Consider the following 25,038-nt stretch of genomic DNA (forward strand, 5'->3'; position numbering starts at 1 on the left):
CTAGCCCTGAGTTAGCTATGTATTAAGACCAAAAGAAAAAACCCCGAAGCTATGCACCTTTAATGGCATGAACAGGAGAATGGTGGTGGCTGAAGCACATGTCGTGGGCAGGAACGAAACAGAAATTGTATATTAAATATAAAAAAATTAAATTATAGATGCTTGTGGGGGCTGTAAATCCATTTTTTTATCGTCTATGTTTTGGTATGGTTTGTCCATTTAGGGAGAGAGTCAGTCCTCAAGTTGTAAGTTAGCCTATTATAAGAGAGTTATACCCTAATGTTTAACAAAGTTGATATTTTTAAAGCTTTTATAATTTTATAAATTAATTTTTTATTTGGAATATAATTGAAAATACAAAATAATAATTAAACTTTTTTTAAAGAGCACTAAATTTTAATTTTATTTGATTTTTATAAATGTAAAAATTAAATTAATCCATAAAATTAATTTCAACAAATCGTTGACTTTTAAATCTTTAATTATTATCACCTCTATTTCTCTTCTTCACATTCGAAGAGTTTTTATAATTATATATTAGAAGGAAAAAAATGAAACTCCTATAATATTTTCTCTGACCAGGACTTAAGATGAAATGTAAAGTATAAAATAGTCACTTTTGTTTAGCTCAAATTATATTTTAATTATTTATGTCTGAAATGTTACATTTTAGTCACTTCTGTTATCGTTTTGTTACGAAGTGGCCACTCTACTGTTAAACTCCATTACCTCTCTAACAACAATCTTACGTGACAGTCCAATTAAGTTTAAAATGTTAACTTGGATGTCCAGTTGCTGAAATGAAAATAAGTTTTTAATTAAATAAATTTAATTTAGACAGCCACATAAGACATCCAAGTTGACATTTAAAACCCATTTGGACTGCCAAGTAGGACTGTCGTTAGGAACGTAATGAAGCTTAACAGTAGAGTGGCCAATTCGTAACAAATGATAACATAAATGACTAAAATATAACATTTCAAACATAAGTGACTAAAATATAATCTGAAGCAAACAAAAGTGATTGTTTTTGTAGTTTACCCTAAAATGAATTGGCCATAATAACTCTTGTCCTATTTGCAGCTGCGAAATAGAGGATATTCTTCAAGTGCTTCGAAATTGTTCGATAGCGAAGGAAATTTAGTTGTATGTTATACCTATCAATAGGCAACGCTGTTTTTTCTCCGGGTTTCTGCAAGATTAGTTGACTTCTAATCTTAGTTGTCATGCGCGGCTGCCTAGACAAAGGGTAATTTGATTGTCTTTTCAGCTTAATGGCATATATGGAAAATCAGGAACTTTTTCATCTTTCAAGACATTACTTGGTCGGCACTTGAGATTGTCAAGGTTTCCTTTGTTGGGCGTAGCAGTTTGATTTAAGTCATAAAGGTTATCAACTGGATCTTGGAGTTTAATCATTTCTTGAGGCAATGCTCAGTTTTCAAGGCTGAGTTGTGGGAAATTTTAGATGGTTTACTCGTGCTACTTAGTGAAGGATTTAAAAGGATAACGATTCAGACAGACTCTAGTATTACTATGCCTACGAGATTTCGGAGAATTATGAGAACTGAAGAGCAGTGGTGCGTCAAGTATGTCCTTAGAGAATTCAACCAAGTTGCTGATTGTCTGGTCAAGCTGAGCTTTGTGGGAAAGACAAGTCTTCAAGTTTAAGATGACGCCCCAAATGAAGTTTTAGAGCTTATTCAACAAAATAAGGCTAATGATGCTTTTGTTCGATTTAATTTGATGTAATTATATTTTCTTGTTTTTCATCAAAAAGAAAATGAATTTACATGATACTACAAAGAAAATGTAAGAGAAATTGAGTGTAGGCAAAACTCCCCTCCCCAATTCCTCTGTCGTGAATATACCCACTTTCCTACAATGCAATGCACCATTTGCAAAGCCCCTATATTTAATTTTAGGCCAAGTACCTGAACATGTTTTGATTCTCCTTGTCTCTCTCCAGGTAGTCTCGTGTTATGAGATCCTCCATTCGCTTCTTGATAGCTTTAATATCAGGCTGCATTCAACCATATCATAGGTAAAATTACTACTGGCAATTTAAAAACATCTAATCAACTATTACTTTCCAATTCCATGCATGTGCTTTCTCACACTACAAAAGTTGATGTTCTTGTACGACTCGATAAACCCGCTTTGCCAAATCCTTTTTCATTTAAAACATGCATCATTCTCAAAAGCAAAACTTCCTTTGGATAAGAGTTCATTTTTTTCATCATTCTACCCAAAACTCCTACTATATCATTTTGTCTTCCAACTTTTCATTCTTTAGATGAATATTCTTATATAATGCATATGTCTCTGAGTGTTTCTATATCAGTTAGGCAAGCAGAAGTCCCCATCTATACACCTCTAATGTTTCTCTCATAACTGGACATAAAGGTTTGCTTATATTAATACCTTGAACATGCGACTCAACTGCTCAACACACTCTGAAACTAATTGTTGGTGGCCCAAAACCTTCCTGCTTTTCATTATACGCACAAGTGCAGCATCAATAGCATAACGCCGATCTTTATCGACATCTTCAACAACTTTCTTTCGTTCATCAACAGGAGGGAGGGGAACCTTCGAAGGAGAATTTACAAAGTTCAAATCTTCTCGTACAATTATATACTAAATAATGATACAAGGACTCCTTTGTCTCACAGAAAATGTCCTCCAGAAAACAATTTCGGCATTTTCCAATGTTTGTTTTGCACAAAATTAGTTGTTCACGAAAAACGAACTTTGGGTCTACAGAAAATTAACCATTTTACCAAGCGTGGAAAATTAACCACTGTTTTAATAACAATGCAAATTTTCCCAGAAAAATATCAAACCGTACAAAAATATTTTTCTAAAATAATTCAAACAAGGTTAAAATATGCTACAAGTCCCTGTACTTTTCAAAAATTAAGAATTTAGTCCATGTACTTTTATTTCATGGAATTTAGTCCCTCTACTTTTCAAATTTCAAAATTCATGTCCATTTGTTAACACTGTTAAGATTTTTATTAAATTTGTTTCTATGACATTTTTAAATAAAAAATACTCACTTGGTAGCCATGTAATTAAAAAATTACTTTGTAATTAACATGAATTTAACAAAAAAATTAACAGTGTTAATAGCTAGACCTGGATTTTGAAATCTGAGAAGTAGATAGACTAAATTCCATGAAATAAAAGTGCAGCGACTAAATTCCTATTTTTCTAAAAGTACAAGGACTTGTGGCACATTTTAACCTTCAAACAATAGAAAATATCAGTTCTTTTATGAAAATAGGTCCATCTTTTAAAAGATAATTTTCCAGATGCCAATAAGAAGGGAACCCTGAAAGAGAGTGGCAAAATTTCCCAAACCTTAATCCTCCTCAGCTTGTCAGTAAACTTGGAATTGAACTCAAAGTAGTCACCGTGGGAGATGGTTTTTGTATTTGGTTCTTTACTTAGAATCTTGTACTTGGCACACGACAACGAATGTAATAATCTGAGTAAGTCGTCATGGGTCAAGTTTAAGTGAGCCATAATTTCTGAATAGCTCAGCCGATCAGAAGCATTAAAAAGCAGAAGGACAGCAGCCTGTTTACATAGGCAACTGGAAATCAGATTCTACAATCAACACTAAACCATGAATCTAACCCAAATTACAATTTTTTAATTTAAAAGTGCGCAGTTTATGGAGTCTGTTTACCTGATATGTCGAAACAATCAGTTCAATTATCTTCTGCTCAAACTTGCCATTAATGTGGCAAGTTCCCAAGGAGTAAATCCAGGTAAGCTTTCTGTGTTTTGTTTTTGTTTCATAAAATCCTTTGAAAACCTCCACACACTTAACCTGAAACAATGATATTCCTAAATATGAATAAAATTTTCTGAACATATCGTGCAGTATGAAATTTAATGCTGTCATCATGTAGTAACATGTTCCAAGTCATTACCATCTCAGCAGGAAGATTAAGATCAAATGATTTATAACTTGGCCAGAATCCTGTGGTAAGAACAGTAACTGTTAAATCAATCCCAGGATGAGCAGCTGAGTTACTCCTAAGGTAGTCCTCATAGTTGGCCTGGTTTTCCCTTGCCAATGTCAGATCTGTAACCTGTTAGAAAGGTAGAAGACTAGTTTGATCATAATTAAAACCATAGTCGATGCAGACAGATAAACTAGGCAAAAAACAGGCCGACTCACCATGCCCTCCATCTTTGAGGTGAACTGTCCACCACATTGCTGCTTTAGCTTAGTCAGAATACTCCTTTTATGATCGTCATTAGCACTGCGGTCAAAAAGAAGTCGCCGAGCAAGCTTCTTCCTGTCAATGATTGCACACCAGAAACTTAGGATCAAAATATGCTATGTAAGTACATTCCATTAAGATTCTTTTTTAAAAAACAAGCATATATGAAACTAGTTGAACAAAGAAACTAAATAATAGCCTCACCTGTAGAATTCCGCAAAGAGGTCTTTATCACTAATATAGGCCAGCAGCTTAACTACCTGCAGAAACCAAACAGATAGTTCAGAATCAATTGCAGACCACCATTAATTTAGCATCAAAATATCAATAAGCCACCTTCTCAAGTGTTTCTTCAATGGCTTCATCACTTAATTTCTCGCTTCCACCCTTCTTGAGGATATTATCACAGAAAGTTGCCAGAAGCTCTGCACTTGAGTTGCCAGTAACAGTTTTGTTGCAAAATACCTCAAAAGCTTCTTTCAAGGCCTATTAACATTTCCAGAATGCATGTTTTAGATGAAATAATTGAAAACAATCCATATTACAAATTTAGGTACTGCGACACAAACCTTATGAAAGAGAGTATGGTTTTGGAAACAATCAGTCACATATGCCATATACTTATCATGCAGCTCAATTGTTCTCCTGATAAGTACCTGATGATAACAACAGCACAAAGTAATAAGATTTATAGTGATTTCAAGAGAATCCATAGCTGTGAAAGTTGGGATATTTACCTGTTCCTGCACACCTGGAGCACTTGAGGCCTGTTAAGACAAGTGACTATCAGCATTTAGAGACACAGGTGAATATTAGAAACAACAAGATGTAGATTATCAAATATTTTTTCATCAATGGCGGGAAATTCTTAGTCTATAGTAATTGGAATTAACTCTTTTCCCTTTTCTCCTAAAGAGAAATAACAAGGGGAATTTTGTCGTGGGCAAGTGAAAGGCATATCAAATTTAACGGTTAAGATAACCGCAAAACGACAATAACAGACAATAACAAAATGCCATATCAGACCGATATGCTTAAACACAAAATTCTGTTAGTTTAAAAGAAAGCTATTTCATCTCCTCACAAGCACACAATTACTATCCAGCAAAATTCTTCTGAACTATCTTTAGACAAAAGATAAAATAATAACCATATCCAGCAATAATCTTGCTATACAAGAAGGATAATAATAAAATTGACCTGGTTACTAGTAGCATCTTCCGCCTGTTGAACCAAGGCAGTACCCTCAGCAGTAATATGCTGCAAAAACAAAGTACCTGTGTGAATGCTTTAAGTGTTTTTTTATTTTTTTTAATGGTTTTTCTCTTCTTTCTTTTTTCGTTTAGGATTTAATTCAGTTGATCACTGAACAAGAAGAGAAGTAATATGAGAAAGATGACCATTTAGCTCGCAGAACAGAGTAAAGAGAGAATTCAGACCTGCTTGAATATGTTAGCCACAGGATCCAAGCCTCGAGGTATTTTACAATAAAGCCTGTACATCCTAGAAAGATCCTCCACCTACAGAGTGTAAACAACGCCAAATAAGTATCTAATGTATGCATTTGCCAAAGCAAACAGCCATAATAGTTAGTAGTGCTGGCAAAGGAAAAAGGTTGAACAGTACCTTGTCATCTCTAAGCAATGGCCTACATCCTGAATGCTCCTTTTCTAGTAGAAGATTTGCATATGCAACCAACAACTCATTTTGCACTTTCTGTATAAGAACAAACAGTTATAAATATAATGCCCCATGGATTATAGAGCTGTCTTCATAGGAACTCTGTTAATTCTTATCACATTATTTAATGTGATTGGATATGTCAGAAACATGCAACCAATAATTTGAAGAAAACAAATAAAACAATCAGATCTTATGTCCAAAAGAGAATTCACACAACTTCCATTGTAACATCTTAGTGACAACTTTCACATGTTAAACACCAATAATTTGAGTTACCTCTAGTGTAAGACAAATAAAAAGATCCCTTCATGAATAAGAAAGTGCACAATCAAGCCACACTTAAGATCATAGAAACATATCTTCATAAAGCCATGAATTTCCAACCATTCAACTAACCTCTGACAATTTTGTCTCACTGCTTGAATGCAGGTAATGTGACACTCTATCCCTTTCCTTCTTCAGGCATTCCTCAGACTGAAATTATCATTAAAGTAAAAACTGTTAGAACCATCAAGGTTAATCAGGGTAAAAAACTTATTACCAATAGTAAACAAATGCAATAAAACTTAAGCACTTGCCTTCAACATGTAATCCGGACAAGAATCTTCCTCAATCCAGCTTGATGCCTTCCGTGAATAGTAAGCACCAGTATCCTGAAGCATATCTGCTTCAAAGTCATCTTCATAACGATCCACTTTTCCCATGCCAATTTCAACAAAAATATCTAAGACATTCTTCAGTAATGGTCGGTCTATCTGCTCTCCCTCACGTTCTTTATCAATCTGAAACAAAGTAATAATTCCTCTTCGTTTTTATTGAAAATGCAACCTAAAAATGATTAACCATGATGCAATGATGTAAACTTACAAGGGTGATCACAGCATCTTTGACTTTAGCATGCACTTCTTGATATACCTGAAATTATTAAAACAGATCATAGACTATCAGTTGAAACTATATTTGAAACAATGGGCAGTACAATTCTCAAAATCCAACTATCACAGCATAAGCAGTATTCAGTAAAGGCGTCACTGGAATAACTAATAACAAACCAGATCTCGGAAGCAGGTAAGCCCAACTTCATTAAGTGTGGGGAGTGATCTTCGGGCAATGAAGTAGCGATCAAGGTAATGAAAGAAACGTGATAGCCACCTGACCATTACTTTATGGTTCGCCCATCTTTTAACAAGCTCCCTCAACATGAACTCATCATGCTTCTCTCTTAAAGATGGCAATACCTGATTTTTATTTTTATTTTTCAAAAAAAAGGAGGAAATGTGAGACAAAAACCATCTTTATCAAACAAGGAAGATGATGGATAAATAGCTTTCCTAGGGTTTCTACTGAGAAGAAAACTATTAAAAGGAGAATTTACACAGTATCCAACAATAAAACCAAAAGCCTAAAAACCCATCAACAAAGCAAAAGAGTAACTACAATCTTTAAACAATAGTATAACCCATACATTGTCAAACAAATGCAACCAAAGTTCCTGCATATAGAAGCTTAAACAGAATAAATGAAACATGACATCCTTTTTTGTCCCAGGCATAGGAATTAAAAGAGATGTTGGAAAAATCCCTTTATACAATAATAAGGATTTCTATTAGATTTCAAAAAGACGGGAACAATTGCAGTACTATCATCACTATCGTAGCATTAAAACAAAGCCTCCAAAATGAACTTTTTTTACATAAAACACTAGTCTGTCTACATAGATCAGCAGTGAGCAACCAAAATGATTGTGACATAACAGATATTCCTTACCGTTGAGGTAATATATTCTTCAAATGCCTCTCTATACTTGTCATAAAGCTGTTGAGAATGATCATGAGGTGGCTTTTGAGTACACATGTTGTAGATAGTCCTGTAGTAGTTCAAATTAAGGAAACCATGACAACGATAAAAAAAAGCAGATGATTAAATAAATAAGCAGCTCTGAAAACAATCAAGAAAACTTAAAATGTCTAACGGGGAATACGTGTAAAGCATCATATATTCTTCTGAGGTAAACGGAGGCTCTGGCAGTCCTTCCAAAATCCTCTTCAGCTTTGTGATTCCCTTCTGCATATAATCCCATCCCTTATCCAATCCAATGGCCTTGTTTTCCATCGTTAAGCAAGTGGAGTTCAGATTTCTTCAATATTAAAATCTGTAAAAGCATATAAAAAAACAAAACATATCAGCAACTTGGAAAATCAAAGAATCAAAACCACAACAATTAACTGGAATCCTACCGTGAAAATTGACAAACAAAAACTCAGCAACAAGAAACTTCCATACAGAAAAATTAAATACCGAAACAACAAGCTAAGCAGGTAAAAATCGAACAACAGAGTCTTGAGCAAAAAAGAAAGCAGCAACAACAAGCGAAAAGTGTCATTAAAACAATGTCACTTACCACGAATATAACAATAATCATATAGCCGATCACACAAAATATAAAAAAAATTAAAAACAATAATAATCAATTTCGATTCCAAAACAAACAACCAAATAACCGAGAAACTAAGATCACCGACTACAAATAAGCACAACGAAAATAGAACTGCGAAATACCAAGAATCAATCGTCAATAATTTGAAAAATAGTCACACACGGAGAAACACAAACAGTAGAGGGACGCAAAGCCCTATCGAGAAATGAAAGAAAAAAATCGGAACAAACGTACCAGAGATACGATCGAAATTGAGCTACTTCAGGAAAACAAACAAACCTAACCCCCACTATAATCGGAGAAGGAAATATAAAGTAAACTTATATACAAGAGAAAGGGTAAACAGGCAGTGAAATATGAGGGAAAGAGATAAACAAAGAGAAGGGAGAGAAGCTTGCTTGCTTGCTTGCCTGCTTGTGCTTGGGAAGGATTACTATTTGCTGACAAATTTCATGAGTTTAGGATTAATTGAAGCCTTTTTTCACCTTTTTTTATTATTATTTTGTTTTACTGACGCATGCTTGTAGGTTGAATTTTGAATCGAGTTTCAGACGATCATTAGTAACAGATTGAATCTGAGTAAAAAACTAATTCAACAGATTCTTCAACCGAATTTCTTTATTTCTTAAATCTTTAAAATTTTATAAAATTTTAAAATAATTTATTTAATTAAAATTGGACTAACCGAGTGATCAAACCAAAATTTGATGATTTTATTGCTGATCCAATTTTTAAATTTTTTTAATAGTCTATATTTAAAGGTGTTCATTGATTGGTCGGACCGGGTTCAACTAAATAATTGGACCTATTTACTAGGTCTAAGCTCAACCCAAAAAATAGGCTTAAAATTTTACCTAAGCCCGATTTAGATAAAAATGTTAAAATTTAGGCCTGATCCGTCCATATTAATTTTTTATATTATTTTTATATAAATTTTAAATATATATAATACATCAAAAATACTAAAAACATCAAAATAAATATTTCCCAACAAATTGAAAATAAATTTTAAAAAATATGTAGACTTAAATAACACTAAGATAAATGAAACTTAATAAGTAAATGCCTCTAAAATAATAATAAAATTAACAAATGCCTTTAAAATAATAACAAAATTAATAATAAAATAAGTTTTATCCAATATCTAAATAATAACAACAAAATAGTAGCAATATAATAGTAAAATAGTAGCAAAATATGGAGAAAATAACAAGAAAATAACATTAAAAAAAAAGCAAATTTTTTTGGTCATTTAGTGAATTCGTGCCAGGCCAGGTCCAAGCAAAAAATGTCTTACCCGAGGCCTAGCCTGTTTTTTAAACGGGCCTTATTTTTTTGTTCAAGCCTATTTTTCGAGCCTATATTTTTGCCCAAACCCCCCCACATTTCGGGCAGGTCTTCAAGCTGGGCCGGGTGGCCCGACCCATGATTAGGTCTATCTATATTCAAGTTTCATGGCCACGACAATTTGAAATCTATAGTCCTTCCTACGCTCAATACTTTCTAGTTTTAAAAAACTTTGATTTATGATATATAATTTTACGTACAATTGAATAAAAGAAATTTTTTAACAAAATATTGTTATAATAGGAATCACAAACAATAAAAATATAAAGACATTATATATGATACTAAAGATAAATAAACCATTACAAATTAATGCACAAATGTCATGTCTACAAAATAATCTAAAAAAAAAAGGTAAATTGACAACAACTACAATACTGGAATAATTTAGAAACATGGAATAATTTAAAAACAAACCAAAGATGCATCAACTTGATCAAATTGTTGAAATTTGCATTCTAGCCTTACTATCATCAAATCAACCTAATGATAAACACCGATAAACAAAACGTTAAAAGCCCCATAGACCCATCACATCAATGGTACCCGAAAGGCCAAGTATCAGGTAACTTATCCTCCTCCTTATCATCTCAGATCTATCACAATCAGTATATATCATGATAAAGCCTTTCGAGAATGATTATTAATAGATCTGGCGGCATCCTTATGTTGGCAAATCTTACATATACGCCAAAAATAAAAACCACAAAAAATGTAAACAAAATAAAACCACTAAACTATTGACAACATAAAACTATAAAAATGTGGACAAAATCAAGATAATATGGACTTAAATTAAAAATAAAATAAAACTATACAAAATGTAAAAAAATCATGGCCACCCCAAAAGTTGGCGTCACCATCGTTAAAGCAACAATTTAATTTAAAATAGTTGAAAGTAAGCTTTTTTATAAAATGGTTTGAGAAATATGGTCAAATTAAACATATATGCTGATTTTTTTTAAAAAAAATTAAGGATTTGAGGTTTTTTTATTATATATTTACATGAATTTGTTGTTTTTTGAGAGAGAAATGAAAACGCGTTCTACAGGGCACGTTTTCACTTTGTTGAAAATTATTTTTTTCTTGTGATTGGAAATTAAAAGTTTATAGATTTATTTTTGTTTGTGTTTGAGATAGACATTGTTATAGTTTTAAGGTATGTTTGAATTTACGGTGATGTTCTGAAGCTCGGTGACCTACAAATTTCATCTGTCATGTGAGTATGAAATCATCACCTGATAAGTCGGATCGTATTGCAACTTAAGGTCCCAGTTGATAGTGATTATAAGGTCTCGGGTTGAAGTGTAACTAATGGTTCAAGTGTACAAAGGTTATGTTGTCAATGGATGAAACATAACTGGGGCCCTAGTTGACAGTGGTTATGTGGGGACGACAACAAGTTTCACCCCATCAGAGGAGGATACTCTATAAAACCCATACAGAAGTCAATGATGAAAAACGTAGTGGTCTTCTAATATAATCAAGTAATTTGTTTTGTCCATCTCCACCGAAGGTGGTGACCCTATTACTAAAACCAGTGACAAAATTGGGGGCAATAAAATTTTCAGCGGGGACGACTAATTGTGTGGTGTAGAAAAGATGAAACGTGAAAAAATTGTTGCCGCCTCGACTCATATTTCATCTTTTCTACACTTCACAATAACTTGTCCCCGAAAAAAATCTTATTACCTTAAACTCTGTCACCGGCTTTAATAATAGAGTCACCGCCTTCGATGAAGATGGACAAAACGAATTACTTGATTATACTGGAAGGCCCTTGTGTTTTTCATTTTTGACTTCTATATGGGTTTTATAAAGCATCCTCCTCTGACGGGGTGAAACTCATTGTCATGTCTGCATAACTACTATCAACTAGGGCTCCAATTATGCTCCATCCCTTGACAGCATAACATCTGTACACTTGAAGCCTTAGTTTCACTTCAACCTAAGACAGTATAATCACTGCCAACTTGAACCTTGAGTTGCAATGCGATCTCGACTTTTTAGGTGATAGCTCTATCTTCACACGGTAAGTGAAATTTGTAGGTCACCGAGCTCCACGACATCACCGTGAACCCAAAACATAACTTAAAACTATGATTGTATCCTTCAAAGAAAAAGAGAAATAAATCTTTAAACCCGAAAATGTAAGCCATTTGTACAAATTGACAGCATATTCATGTATGAGAGATATCGACATTGATTGTTGTTGGTTGTTGCACAGGATGGTAATTGAAAATTTCTGCCAATAACTTTTGCAATAACGCCCGGGGAATCCGGAGATGACTGGGATTTCTTATTGACTAATTTGATAAGGCGTGTTGTGTCGCAACCTGATATATATATATCATTTTGATAGGGAAATCGAAATACAGACTGTAATTAATCGACATTCAAGCCTCTAGGATCGTGCACACTATTGGTATTGTTTACGGCATATAGGGTCTAACTATATGGGTCGGTACCATAAGGATACGGAGCGGCGACATGTCATTAACATGGGTACGCTATACATGGTATTTTCTATATCATCGTTTAACATATACATTAGGTCGCGTTTTGTGAATATAATATTTATTGTCATTTACAAGGTACGAGCTCGTCGAACATCGATTCCATAAAATGTTGGAGAAATTACGGGTTGTAAACGAACATGGTGCGACGTACCTTAATGAGATACCCAATGAATAGTGGATGCAATCGTATGATAGAGGGCTACGATATGGGCATATGACAACGAACCTGACAGAATCCCTTAATTTTGTACTAAAGGGGGCACGTCATTTATTGATAACCTTGGTGGTCAGAGAAACGTATTTTGGATTAGTAACCTTATTTTCAAAGTGGGATGAAAAATACGAAGGACAAATATAGGGCGGTGACGTTTGGTGCGAGTCAATGTTGAAAGATATTGGAAAAAATGCAGAAAGAATGACTTCAATGTCTTTAGTGTGTCACTTGTGTCCAGATCAAATATTTTGGGTTACGAAGTTCCATAGACACGACAGAGGAGTTATCGAGGGAGCGTACTAGTAGACTTGAGACAAAAGACTTGCGATTGTGGGAGATTTTAAGTACTTCGTTATCCATGCGCACAGGCAATTGCGGCATGTGCCTCGACACATGTAGATTGCATGACTTACTTTGACGAAGGTTACAAACTACAACACACATATAATATTTGGAAATCTGAAGCCCCACTTGTTCCAGATGAAAGCATGTGGCCATCTACCTCGCACGCTCCTTTCGAGTTGGTACCAAATATTAACTTGCAGCGCAAGCCAAAAGGTCAGTCGAACTCAACTTGGATACAAAGCAATATGGATATTCAAGAGCGAATAGACCAACCGAGGTTATGTAGTTACTATAGGAACCCAGGGTATACTAAACCAACATGTCCACACCTGAAGAGAACATCGAGGAGAAAAGCTAATTAAAACACTAACTCATTCATTAATAAACATATAAAAAAGCAAACATACAAAAAAAAACCTTATAACTTCAATATATTTTTTTGAAATTTGTAAGTTAATATTGAGTATTGAAATAAGATATATTTCAATACAAAATAAAATATTTTAAATCTTTTCTCGTACCTTGTGAGCAAATCATTGTTTTTGAAAATATTGTAATTAACAAATGGACGGAGAAAACTTAAATGAAAAAGTAACGAAAATAAAAAACAATTCAAATTAACCATACGATATGGTACAAAAAAAACCAATTTAATAAATTTGTTGCGTAGATTGTAAATAAGTGTACATTTGAGATGTAAAATAAAGTACACAATTTGGTATCAATGAAGGCGGAATAAGTACATTATGGGTGGAAAGATTTATTACAACGCAGATTAAAATTTAACAATTTAAAGAATTAAGTATTTGAGAAAAATTACAAAAAAATTATCATCGGCATTCCGAATGTGTGCCCCAACCGAGTAGGCGTCGGGTACGCCTAGGGTTTCGTCGAAAAAGTTGGGGTGGCGATTCCTCATTGTCTTCGTCTCATCTTCATGTGCACATTGATGTTGATTTCCATTTTCATCTCATTTTTTTGTGGTTGACTAGGTCTGCGTCTTAGCCGCCTATCGTACATCTCCTCTTGTATGAATAGGGGGTTGCGAGGATGACCCACCTCGGTAGAACAATGATGTTAGTGGTGTTTGTAACACTATCGGTGGATAATTGTATGGTGATGAATAACTTAATTGCGGATAAAATGTGAGAATTTTGGTAATACAGGATACGTTGGTGTTACTGGTGGCATCAGCGTGTAATATGATATTGTGGGTGGGGGTGGTGCGAAATCTACACTTGGAGAATGTGTTGGTGCAGTGACTGATGGTGTGTACTGTGATACTTGTGTAAAATAAAATGCGTTAACACAAAAAATACATGAACCATACTGATCAGGAGTTTGCACGACAATCGGGTCCTCCTGTGGAGATGGAGCAGATGTTAATCCCTCCACGACATTTTCTCCTATCCTAAGATTGATGGGCCTTTATATTAGCCTCCTACAGTGACATTGCTTACTTCTTTCTACATCCGGCAGTAATACAGAAATGTCGCCAATGCCAATGTGAGAAATGGTTTACAAGTTTGTAAGTAATCGTACCTATGCTACCATATCTCAATATACTTATTATGGAATGTTGGCTAATCTTCCTTAAGTTTCCCCCGAAAGTCAATATTGTGCAGGTCATCGAGCTCTTTGGGTGGTGGTGGAATACGTTGCGACACTCAAGATATTGCATCATTCGGTCAGATTTGTGCATCTCAACCATTGAAAAAACAATCAATGGCACTTTGACGTGTCAGATGTTGTGATTAGCCAAAATTTTGACCGGGATGCATTCTTGAATTCTCGGATCTGTAGATGACATCCATACAAATTGTAGTACGAATTTATAAATTTTAGCACGTACATAATATTTAATTTCAAGTGCTAAAATAAATATTATATAACTTTGAATTTCATAAACTAACCTCTTATTCAGTTTGTTGATCTAAAGCTAGTTGGATATCCTCGAGCTCGGTCGGTATACATCTGTGTCTCACGTAATTGTTCCACTTATTCAAATAATATATTATTTCAAAATTACAACAGTGAAAAAATGTTATGATAATGATATTATCAAATGAATTTTACCATATTATGAGTGAGAATTCATAAGGGGGTCCACTCAATGGCGTAAAAATGATAGTCGATACCATGCTCATGATTGAGGAAAGAGCCACCTCAAATGTACCAAAATTTGAGATTTATTTGGCATAAACAGACCTTTGAACAACCTCAAGATGAATACACACGTGAATTGTTCTTTTTCAATGTCACTTACGGAAGTCTTAATAGTTTTGAAGTTGTCCTCCAACATCCTATCTTAATCTAACTACCCTTAAACTTTTTCGGTACCTTCCCTATTTGTTACTCGCATGTTGCATTCCAATTGGCACTCGCCACTGGGCCTGTAACGACTTCCTTATTGACCGGTAGATCGAGTTGTAAACCAATATCCTCGAGTGTAATTGTACACTTACCGCAGGGAAGATGGGATGTGTGTGTCTTCGGTCTCCATCTTTCCACCAAAACATTGATAAGTGGGGATCCAATTTAGTCCCCCTAGCATGCGAGCCATGTATAAAAATCTCGTATCTCACAAGTGTCCACAAATGGCAACCGATGCACTCTCACTTAAATTGTGTATGTATGTCTCAAAAATCCGATCTTCAGCCTGAGTATATAAACATAAAAAATTAATAATCTTAACAATATAATAGTTAACTAATTAAAATTTAATAATTTAATAATATTTTCTTCCCATTTGTAATTGAATATTGGAGATATGCTTGTAATCCAAACGAATAAACTTGTTTGCTTTTTTATAAATAAGGAATAAAATACGAAAAGAATAGGATTCAGAGAAAGATTTAAAATGAAATTATCGAGAGAATTAAGAATTAATAATTAAAAATTGAGAATTATGTTTGAATTGAAAAGAATGAAGTTTGGAGGCATTTATATAGAAAAAAATATGACTGTTGAGTATTATAATAATTGGATTTAGCTTAAAACGTATCCTATAAGACGTATTTTCATTTCTCTAAAAAAACACATATTCTCATAAATATATAAAAAAAACGGCCTTAATACTTGAATATCTTAAAAATTCAGCATATTTCTTTAAATTGGCCTTTTTCTTTTTCTGAATATTAAATTACATTTTAGAAAAAAAAAAGTAGGTCTAGAGTAAACCATACGCGCGCCCGCGGTAATTTCCGCGCGTGGTTGATGCCTACAAAGTTTTTTTCTCGGGGCTTTACTATCCTACCTCGTCTGTACCCTTATTCGCTGCTCTCTCTATCTTCTCAATTCGATATTCTTTCTCTAAATTGCAAAACCCTAACCCTAATAATTCGTTTTCAATCGAATAATAAAAAAGTTAATTACTTTTTAATTATTTTTTTTCTCCTAATTACTGATGCCCTGAACTCCAATGCGAGGTAGGCATCGATCTGGTGCGTGGAGCTTAGAGTTATCAATCTGGAGCGTAGGTGATGGATGTGTTGAAGGAGAATCTGGCAGAGCTAGAGATTGGGAGCACCGTGGAGTCTATTCAGAAGTTCATAGAAATTCAGAGGGAGCTCTTCCACAGCCAGATCGACCAGCTTCAGAACGTTGTTGTTACACAATGCAAACTCACCGGTGTCAATCCTCTCGCCCAAGAAATGGTTCGTCATTCCAAAATTTAGTTTTTTTCTCCCTTTGGTCAAAGTTGACAAAAAGAACCCCATGTATAAAATTTTAAATTCTTTATTTACCATTTTGCAGGCAGCTGGTGCTTTGTCCATAAAAATTGGTGAGTATCTGCCAAAGTTGCTTTGTGGGGTCACTTGAGATACTTTTAGGAGCTACTTTTGTATTTCCTAGCGAAGGCATGGGTGTAATTGTGTAATTATTTTGAGATTGTTAGCTTCAGCTGATTTCCTTTGTGGTTATTGATGTGCGATTGTTTCCTAATGTAGGATGGGTGATGTTCTATGAATTAGGACGTGGTTTTTTACATTGCTATCTAAATTATCGAATAAATTTTCCCAGGGAAACGACCAAGAGATTTGCTAAACCCTAAGGCTGTAAAGTATATGCAAGCTGTTTTTTCCATTAAAGATGCGATTACTAAGAAAGAATCCCGTGAGATTAGTGCTCAATTTGGTGTTACTGTCACACAGGTATATATATTTAATAATTGATATCATGTGTAGTTTTTAACATTAATTCTTGTCCATTTCTTCTGGCCAATGATGTACAAGATATTAAGAAACGGTTTGCAGTTATTTTAATCGATCATCGTGTAGAATTAATGTAAATTCAATTATCTACTTCCAACTTTTTGTTATATAGCAACATGCAATTGCTTCCCATCATACTGTCTTCCAGAGAATGCCTTTTGATTGATTAATGTTAAATTGTAGGTGCGTGATTTTTTTAATAGCCAACGCACTAGGGTGAGAAAGCAGGTTCGGTTGTCAAGGGAGAAAGCGTTAAGATCTAATGCTTGTAAAGAAGCAGAAGATGGGGTGCTTCCAACTGGGTCTGAAGCTGTTATACCAGTTGAGCCAGTTCCCTTAAACTCTGTTGGCCCTGTCAGTTCTGAAGAAGCACCATCATGCTCGACACAGGACGATTCTCTTACTGGCATAGACGAATTGGATAAGCATTTTGTTGAAAACATATTCAGTAAGATGCATAAAGAAGAAACATTTTCCGGGCAGGTGAAACTGATGGAGTGGATCTTGCAGATACAAAATCCTTCAGTACTATATTGGTACTTATCAAGGAAACTTAATACAGTCAGCATACTGCTGCTTGTGTTCTTTGATTTAGTAGTGTCTCTTTATCTTGCAGGTTTTTAAATAAAGGTGGTGTGATGATTTTAGCAACCTGGTTGAGTCAAGCAGCTGTTGAAGAACAAACTACTGTAGTCTTGATCATCCTCAAGGTATAAATAGATTATATGCAGATGATTTATGTGTTCCTTTATTGGTAACTTTACCAAGGTTACAGTTAATATTTGGAATGCAGGTTCTCTCTCATTTACCTCTACAAAAAGCACTTCCTGAACATATGTCCGCCATACTGCAAAGTGTTAACAAGTTGTGTTTGTACAGGTTTTCAGGTATGCATTTGTTGGTTGGAATTTAATTCTTCTGCTTTTTCTTCTCTGTGTACCTTATCATTGTGTTTGTCTGAGTGTGGTTGGATCATCTTAGATTTTAACCAATGTGTTATTTCTGATAATGATTTATGGCCCTATTGAAACGTTCATATTTTGCTAATGTTGTGTTAACTTTTCTGGTCCAATACTTTGTCCACCCCCCTCCCCCCAACACAAATCTTTGAAGTTAATTGTTCAGAGTGAAATGCTGGGAAGACTAATGCCAACAGTCTCTCTTGCTACTGGAGTCCATTTTAGTGGCTGCTTTTGGTTTCTTACTTTATCCCTGATAATTGTTTGAGAAGAAAGGGAAACCACTGATGGAAAATCCGAGTGGATATAGTTTTTCTTATTGGTCACTAAGGCTTTGCTTGTTAGAGTGGAAAGAAAATTGGAATGATGGAAAATTGAAAGGGTAGGAAACTAGAAGGATGGAAAACATAATTTTTCTTTCCATAGGTGTGCTTGGTAGGAGAGATGGAAAAATGGAAAGAAAACTACTTTTCTTAACATCCATTGCTTGGTAGAGTTGAAAAATGGAAGGAAAGAAATAAAACATTTGAAAAATGCATAATTTTGAACTAACATGATCATTTCTCCTATTTTCTTTCCTCTCACTTTTCTTCCCAACCAAGCTTACTCTAAATTTATTTCCTTCCTACTTTTCCATTCCCTCCTCCCATCCCTCCACTTTCCACTTAACCAAGGACACCCTAATTGTTGTCTAGTTGAAGTACAATATGTGATAAAAAATCCACTTGTAGATAATAATCTTCATTTATGGTGAAAATAGTTTTTCTGCTGAGCTGTATTTATTTTTATGCTTTGTGGTACCTTGGATCTCATTTATCTGATTTGAAGATCAGACATATCAAACAGGGCAAGGCTTTTGATATCACGGTGGAGCAAAATGTTTGCTAGAAGCCAAGCTGCGAAGAAACCGAATGGTTTGAGGTCCTCTACTGAAACACAGAATGAGATGTTGCTGAAACAGAGGCAAGTTTACATCTGTCTCCTATATTTGCTTGATTTCTTTCAATTTAATGCCTATTATTGCTCTCTGACTACAGTATCAGTGAAATTATGGGTCATGGCTCGTGGCAGTCAAATGTTTACAATTCTGTAAGTATAGAAAATTTAAATAAAATGTGTTAAAATGGCTATATGATTGTTTGGTGTCTTTCCTAATAAATTTTTAATGGTCTTCCAGGAAGGAACTCTTGCAACCTCTAATGTCAGGTGTGGAATTTATTTATATTTGTATCTGATGTTTATATGCTGGTTGTCATTCTTGGCATTTTGTAATGTGGAGATAATAAAGGTAATAGTTCATTCAGGAAGGAGTCTCCACAAGTTTTGAAACTGCTACCAGCTTCCATGGATGACTCCGCTAAGAAGAACCTCCTTGGTGTTTCCAGTTCTCGTATCCTTGTCATCATTTGTTATGTTTACTGATACTCCCTGTTCCCTCCCCCTTCTTTATTTACTTTTGGTCAGGTTACTGATAACTATATATATTTTTACCTTATGAGAGGTAGGCTTGGCATCTGTTTTTCCCCCCAATTAGAGTTCAGAGTTCTTGTTTGTGTGGCAATTGTTTTTCACCCTTAAAGACTTTGGATTTCTATTATCATTAATTTGTTTTGGGTTGGGGTGCCGGGTGGGGTGAGGATATGCAGGTTTTGAAATTAGAATTTTTCTGATTCAGTTACTGCTAGATATGATCCATCTGCTAGAATTTCTTTTCTGTCTATTCTTCTGTTTTACTGCTCCATCTTAATTAATTTAAAAATGCAAGATGGTGTATATGCAATTGTTAGTTCTTTTCTGAGTAGCACAGTGCCTTAGCTAGTCCAGACAGCAGGGAACGTAGGAGGGTTCAGTTAGTGGAACAGCCAGGGCAAAAAGTGGCTGGCAAAAACTCCCAAACGACAAGACCAGTACCAATTAGTCAAAGTCGCCCTATGTCTGCTGATGATATCCAAAAAGCAAAAATGCGTGCTCTATATATGCAGAGTAAACATGGGAAAACTGGTTCCTCCTCTAATGGGATGAATGAAGTGAAGAGTGAAGGTCTGAACAAATCTTCACCTTCTAAGGCGAGCTTTTCTCGGCCAGTTTCTAAAGTTTCCTCCCACCCAGCTGAAGAACAAAAGAAACCTGTAGTACTTCCCCCCAAAACTTCTAGCAGGGTGGAAACATCTCTTGATCCGAAACAGCCTGTGGCTTCGAAGGAGTCTCCATGGGAGAAATGCCAGAAGGTCAAAATCCCATGGCACATACCACCAGGTAAAATTGCGTTAGTGTATTTCTTTAGTTCCTTTTGCTTTCTGTTAATACCCTGTTTTAGACGGTAGTGAATGCCGTTTAAACATCCTTAATGGAGGAAGTTTCATTTTCCATCCCATTACTTTCAATCTTTTTCCCTTTCTATCCTTTTTTCATTTTTTGCTCGATGGTTGGGAATTGGTTTTGTTGTCTATGCGCTTTCCCTTTTTATCTAGAAATATCAGAAGTTAAAAAAAAATTACAAATATCTTTCTTGATATGTGATGATAATTGTACCGTCAAGGTGGAAATATTCCTGTTGAAATTTGAAAATGTTAGGATTCTGATTTACTGTATATATTGATTTTTGGTCTATTTCAAAAGTTAGTTTCTGTGCCTTGATTGTTTTTAATTTGTTTTTAGCATCAGCACGTTGGCGAATTGTACATCAAAAAGGTATACCAGAGAAAATGAAATCATTGGTTTAAAACTTTAGTGACAGCTAGTCATGGTAGATAAATTTTCAAGAATCTTTTGCTAACACAGTGGTTAGTCCAATCTCTACCAGGTTTTCATTATCAAACTATGGAGATTGGAGTATTCTTTTGCTTCAATAGGATCATGCTGGCTGTTTAAAATCAGTGTCTTGTTCCAAGGCAGATGTTGCCAAAAGGCTGTTGCTTGACCAATAAAGTGCGGTCATTTAATATATTCTTCAAAGGGTTGCTCAATTGAGATTGATTGAAGCCTTATAGAGCTTCACTCTTGAATGACTAGTGTTTCAAAGGTGTAATTATCTGACTAATTGCAATAAGGGTTTTTCTTTTATGCTATTAACTTGAGATCTGGATGCTAAGGAATTGATATGGTCAAACTGTTTTAGATGGTAGTGAATGCCGTTTAAACATCCTCAATGGAGGAAGTTTCATTTTCCATCCCATTACTTTCAATCTTTTTCCTTTTCTATCCTTCTTTCCCAATAGGAATGGTTGGCAACCCGAAAACCTTTTTTCTTTTTTTGCTCGACGGTTGGGAATTGGTTTTGTTGCCTATGCGCTTTCCCCTCTTTATCTAGAAATATCATTGATATGTGATGATAATTGTACCGTCAAGGTGGAAATATTCCTGTTGAAATTTGAAAATGTTAGGATTCTGATTTACCGTATATATTGATTTTTGGTCTATTTCAAAAGTTCGTTTCTGTGCCTTGATTGTTTTTAATTTGTTTTTAGCATCAGCACGTTGGCGAATTGTACATCAAAAAGGTATACCAGAGAAAATGAAAATCATTGGTTTAAAACTTTAGTGACGGCTAGTCATGGTAGATAAAATTTTCAAGAATCTTTTGCTAACACAGTGGTTAGTCCAATCTCTACCAGGTTTTCATTGTCAAACTATGGAGATTGGAGTATTCTTTTGCTTCAATAGGATCATGCTGGCTGTTTAAAATCAGTGTCTTGTTCCAAGGCAGATGTTGCCAAAAGGCTGTTGCTTGACCAATAAAGTGCGGTCATTTAATATATTCTTCAAAGGGTTGCTCAATTGAGATTGATTGAAGCCTTATAGAGCTTCACTCTTGAATGACTAGTGATTCCATGGTGTAATTATCCGACTAATTGCAATAAGGGTTTTTCTTTTATGCTTTTAACTTGAGATCTGGATGCTAAGGAATTGATATGGTCAAAGCAAATATGTTATGATTTTGGAAGCAAATCTTGAATATTTTGAAGAGTTATTATTGTATTAGCAAAATATGCTAAGGAATTGATATGGTGCTATAACAAAACAGTAGAGAAAATTTCCTGTGATGAGCTTAAAGCCACTCCAACTTCCATTTACATGCTTTGCTTCTTTCCAGCAAATTCTTCTTGATATTATAATAATGATAATATTAACAAGAACAGGTTTCTTCAATCTGCCTGTAATGTTCTCTGTATTCTAAGCCAGTGATAGTAATAGAGCAATTTTTTATTTGATAATTAGAGTCAGTTACTATTGAACTATGATACAATTTTCAGATATAAATATAGTTGAAGGTGGCAGATAATTAGACTCAATTGCGTTTGATGTTCTTCATCTCATCTCATCTCATCTCATCGTTTCGTTTTTATTTTCTCTCATAATGACCTTCCCAACTAGCCAATGTGTAAGACAACTAAACAGCTAAGGCTTCCTCACAGCATGAATTTGATATTCTCACACTTTCTCTCTCTAAGCTTGTTTTGTTAAATCTTCAGTTTCTTCTTTTTGTTGGAGTCACACATGAGTCATCTCACTCTTTAATTGTTCTGCGGGGTTTCAGACTGTTGTCATTTTCTTTTTCTGCAGAAGTAAAAATCAACGACCTTTGGAGCGTTGGTGCTGGTGAGAGTAGCAAAGAGGTTCATGTGCAGAAAAACAGAAACCGTAGAGAGAGGGAAACTTTCTATTACACGAACCAGGAGATTCCCTCTAACCCCAAGGAACCATGGGATCGAGAAATGGACCATGATGATTCATTGACCCCAGAAATCCCAACTGAACAGCCACCTGATAATGAGACTGAAACACAGGTTACCCACGGTGAACATGTTAATGGTGCAGCTACTTTGGAACCTTCTACCTCCCAAACTGGTGGTGCCGTTTCAGCTGAGCCAGATCTTGAGTTGTTAGCTGTACTGCTAAAAAACCCAGCTCTGGTTTTTGCCTTGACTTCTGGCCAAGCTGGTAACTTAACAAGTGAAGAAACAGTGAAGCTGCTAGACATGATTAAGGCTGGTGGGGCTGATACTGGTAATAATGTGGAAGAGAAAGTTGAAGTCTCTCTTCCATCCCCAACACCATCGACCAATCCTGGAACGGTGCGTGATATAATAGGCTTCTACCAAGAATTTATTTTCAGTTTCAATTGGGGGATCCACATTTCATACAAAATTAAAAATGAAAACTACATGTAGGAACCCGCATTCACTGAAAAAAAGAATATAATTAATCTGGTGGAAAATTATTATAAGGCTAAAAGTATGAGAGAATTTAAATAGAAAAATGGAACCAATTTAATCTAAAGATATCCTCATGGGGAAGAGCGAATGGTTTATATCAATCATCGATGGATACCTTCAACAGGCATCCAGATATGAAGACGTGGCAGATGGTATGGAACAGGTTTTATCAGGCCATGTGGGTTCAGTTTTATGGATTGTCTGGGAAAAGTCAGGAGGCATTCACTTTTGTTGACCTGGCCTAAGCAACTATATTTCTGCACCTCATTATCATTGCTACAGTTCAGGATATACATCCAGGGAATCTGTGATTTTGTGACATCATTTTTTTTACATGAGCATGATATAAGTAGGCAAATTATCATTGTTTTTTAAATTTGATCTTAATGTATATGTTTAATTTGCAGAGTGGATGGAGACCGGAGGCAGTCAGGAACCCTTTTTCACAGCATAGTCAAATGGGAAACAGAGTTGCTCAAGCTTCTGTTGGAGTTGTCACCCCAATTCCCGTTGCTGAACGGCTTTCTGCCACTGGCATGGCGGCACCACAACAAGAAGCAAATGGCCTTTCATTAGCTCAACAGCTTGCAGCAGCCATGGCAGAGTTATTGCCTCAATCAAATGCCACGACCCTTGATAAGCGACATTCTCCTAATGTTGCATTTTCAAACCATGGTCACCCTTCTAATTTGCCGGCTTCCGATATAGCCTTAACCATGAAAAATCCATCCCTTGTGAACTCTTTAACAAACTCATCAGCTGCAGCTGGTCCTTCGATGTGGGTTGAAACCATGAATGTGAAAACCGCAGCGATCTCCATGGCACCGCATATACCTGAAAAGGTGCACACTTCATTTTCTCCGTCTCCATTGATGCCAACATTGACACAGCGACAAACACCAGCGCAGCTACAACCACAAGTACCCCATGCATCTGATCCATATTCAACTAGACCCCCAGTGGGAAACTTAGGTCCAATGCCTGATCCTTGGAGAGGCAGGCAGAGTTTGGGTTCTAATCTTCATTCACAGGCTAATCAAAACAATTATAATGCATCATCGTTTGGTGGATCTATGCATCCCCAGTTGCGAACAGACCCTCCACGGGAGGGAAAAGAGTATGCGGGTAATGAAGGTTTTGAGTCATGGAGTCCTGATAATAGTCCAAACAGGTCATCAGAGTATGTTGCAGGAAGGAACTACATGGAACCCAGAATGAATTCTGGGTGGAACTATAGAGCTGATAGGCCATCATGGCAAGGAAATTCATCTGGGTATAGAGACCCGAACAGACAGGGAAATAGATGGCGTGACAGAAGATGACGACGAGGCAGGCTAGCTGCCAATGTCGGCCTTCGGGTTCAGAAACCCAGGCTTTTCGTCCACAGTGGGTGTGTTCTATAATGATAAAAAATATTTGGTGGGTGTATGTGGAAACTGGAAACCCAATGGGACAAGCGGGACGTCATTGTATGCTGGACACTACAAATGCAATTGCAGCTTTCTGGATGTTCAATTTGATAAGCAACACGAAAAGAAACAAAAAAGAAAAGAAAAAAAATTGCCAGTTTATTTCAGGGACTAATAGTTTAATTTAACCGTGGCTTAGACTGGGCCATTTTTGTCTCAAGATGTTAAAATTCGGTTGGACTTGTCATAATTTACCCTAAAGGACCTTAGCCTAGGAATCTGTTGTAATCAATCTCGCAACTCGTAACCAAATCTCAAACGGACATGGAAGGTAAAAGATCGGACGAGTGGGGAACATGTTGAAACATTTTCTATTGGTTTGAGAGTTCTGGTATTTGGTAATTAAATTCAGAATCGATAGGTAAGGCTTTGTAGAACTATTTTATCTAACTTT

At 35.4% G+C, this 25,038-nt stretch overlaps 2 protein-coding genes across 7 annotated transcripts; one reads left to right on the forward strand and one right to left on the reverse strand.

Moving 5' to 3' along the window:
* Positions 1–1,712: 1,712 nt before the first annotated feature.
* On the reverse strand, positions 1,713–8,933 carry LOC105790806 (cullin-1). Of its 4 annotated transcripts, none has more exons than XM_052635214.1 (20): positions 8,772–8,933; positions 7,906–8,076; positions 7,692–7,791; positions 6,977–7,162; positions 6,792–6,839; positions 6,503–6,706; positions 6,321–6,398; positions 5,868–5,957; positions 5,681–5,761; positions 5,442–5,501; positions 4,979–5,008; positions 4,811–4,897; positions 4,578–4,727; positions 4,446–4,501; positions 4,196–4,316; positions 3,945–4,106; positions 3,698–3,841; positions 3,367–3,585; positions 2,425–2,592; positions 1,713–2,023 (listed from the first exon to the last, which is right to left on the reverse strand). In XM_052635214.1, exons 2-20 carry the CDS (start codon positions 8,034–8,036, stop codon positions 1,922–1,924), a joined length of 2,217 nt encoding a protein of 738 aa, XP_052491174.1. In that variant the 5' UTR covers positions 8,037–8,076; positions 8,772–8,933; the 3' UTR covers positions 1,713–1,921. The 4 variants fall into 4 exon arrangements, 3 of the variants coding, with proteins under 3 accessions (XP_052491174.1, XP_052491175.1, XP_012474031.1); XM_052635215.1 differs by having other exon boundaries at positions 8,760–8,920; XM_012618577.2 differs by having other exon boundaries at positions 8,596–8,910.
* A 7,116-nt stretch (positions 8,934–16,049) lies between these two features.
* LOC105790808 (homeobox protein LUMINIDEPENDENS) lies at positions 16,050–24,800 on the forward strand. Of its 3 annotated transcripts, none has more exons than XM_052634435.1 (13): positions 16,050–16,442; positions 16,543–16,570; positions 16,810–16,940; positions 17,184–17,536; positions 17,617–17,710; positions 17,794–17,887; positions 18,793–18,922; positions 18,997–19,048; positions 19,137–19,165; positions 19,255–19,349; positions 19,784–20,215; positions 22,523–23,034; positions 23,583–24,800. In XM_052634435.1, the coding sequence occupies exons 1-13, from the start codon at positions 16,269–16,271 to the stop codon at positions 24,495–24,497; spliced, it is 3,039 nt and encodes a 1,012-aa protein (XP_052490395.1). In that variant the 5' UTR covers positions 16,050–16,268; the 3' UTR covers positions 24,498–24,800. The 3 variants fall into 3 exon arrangements, with proteins under 3 accessions (XP_052490395.1, XP_012474033.1, XP_052490396.1); XM_012618579.2 differs by having other exon boundaries at positions 19,264–19,349; XM_052634436.1 differs by having other exon boundaries at positions 16,346–16,442; positions 16,737–16,940.
* The last annotated feature ends 238 nt before the right edge of the window (positions 24,801–25,038 follow it).

The sequence above is a fragment of the Gossypium raimondii genome, chromosome 8 (genome assembly GCF_025698545.1).
Source record: "Gossypium raimondii isolate GPD5lz chromosome 8, ASM2569854v1, whole genome shotgun sequence".
NCBI lineage: Eukaryota > Viridiplantae > Streptophyta > Magnoliopsida > Malvales > Malvaceae > Gossypium > Gossypium raimondii.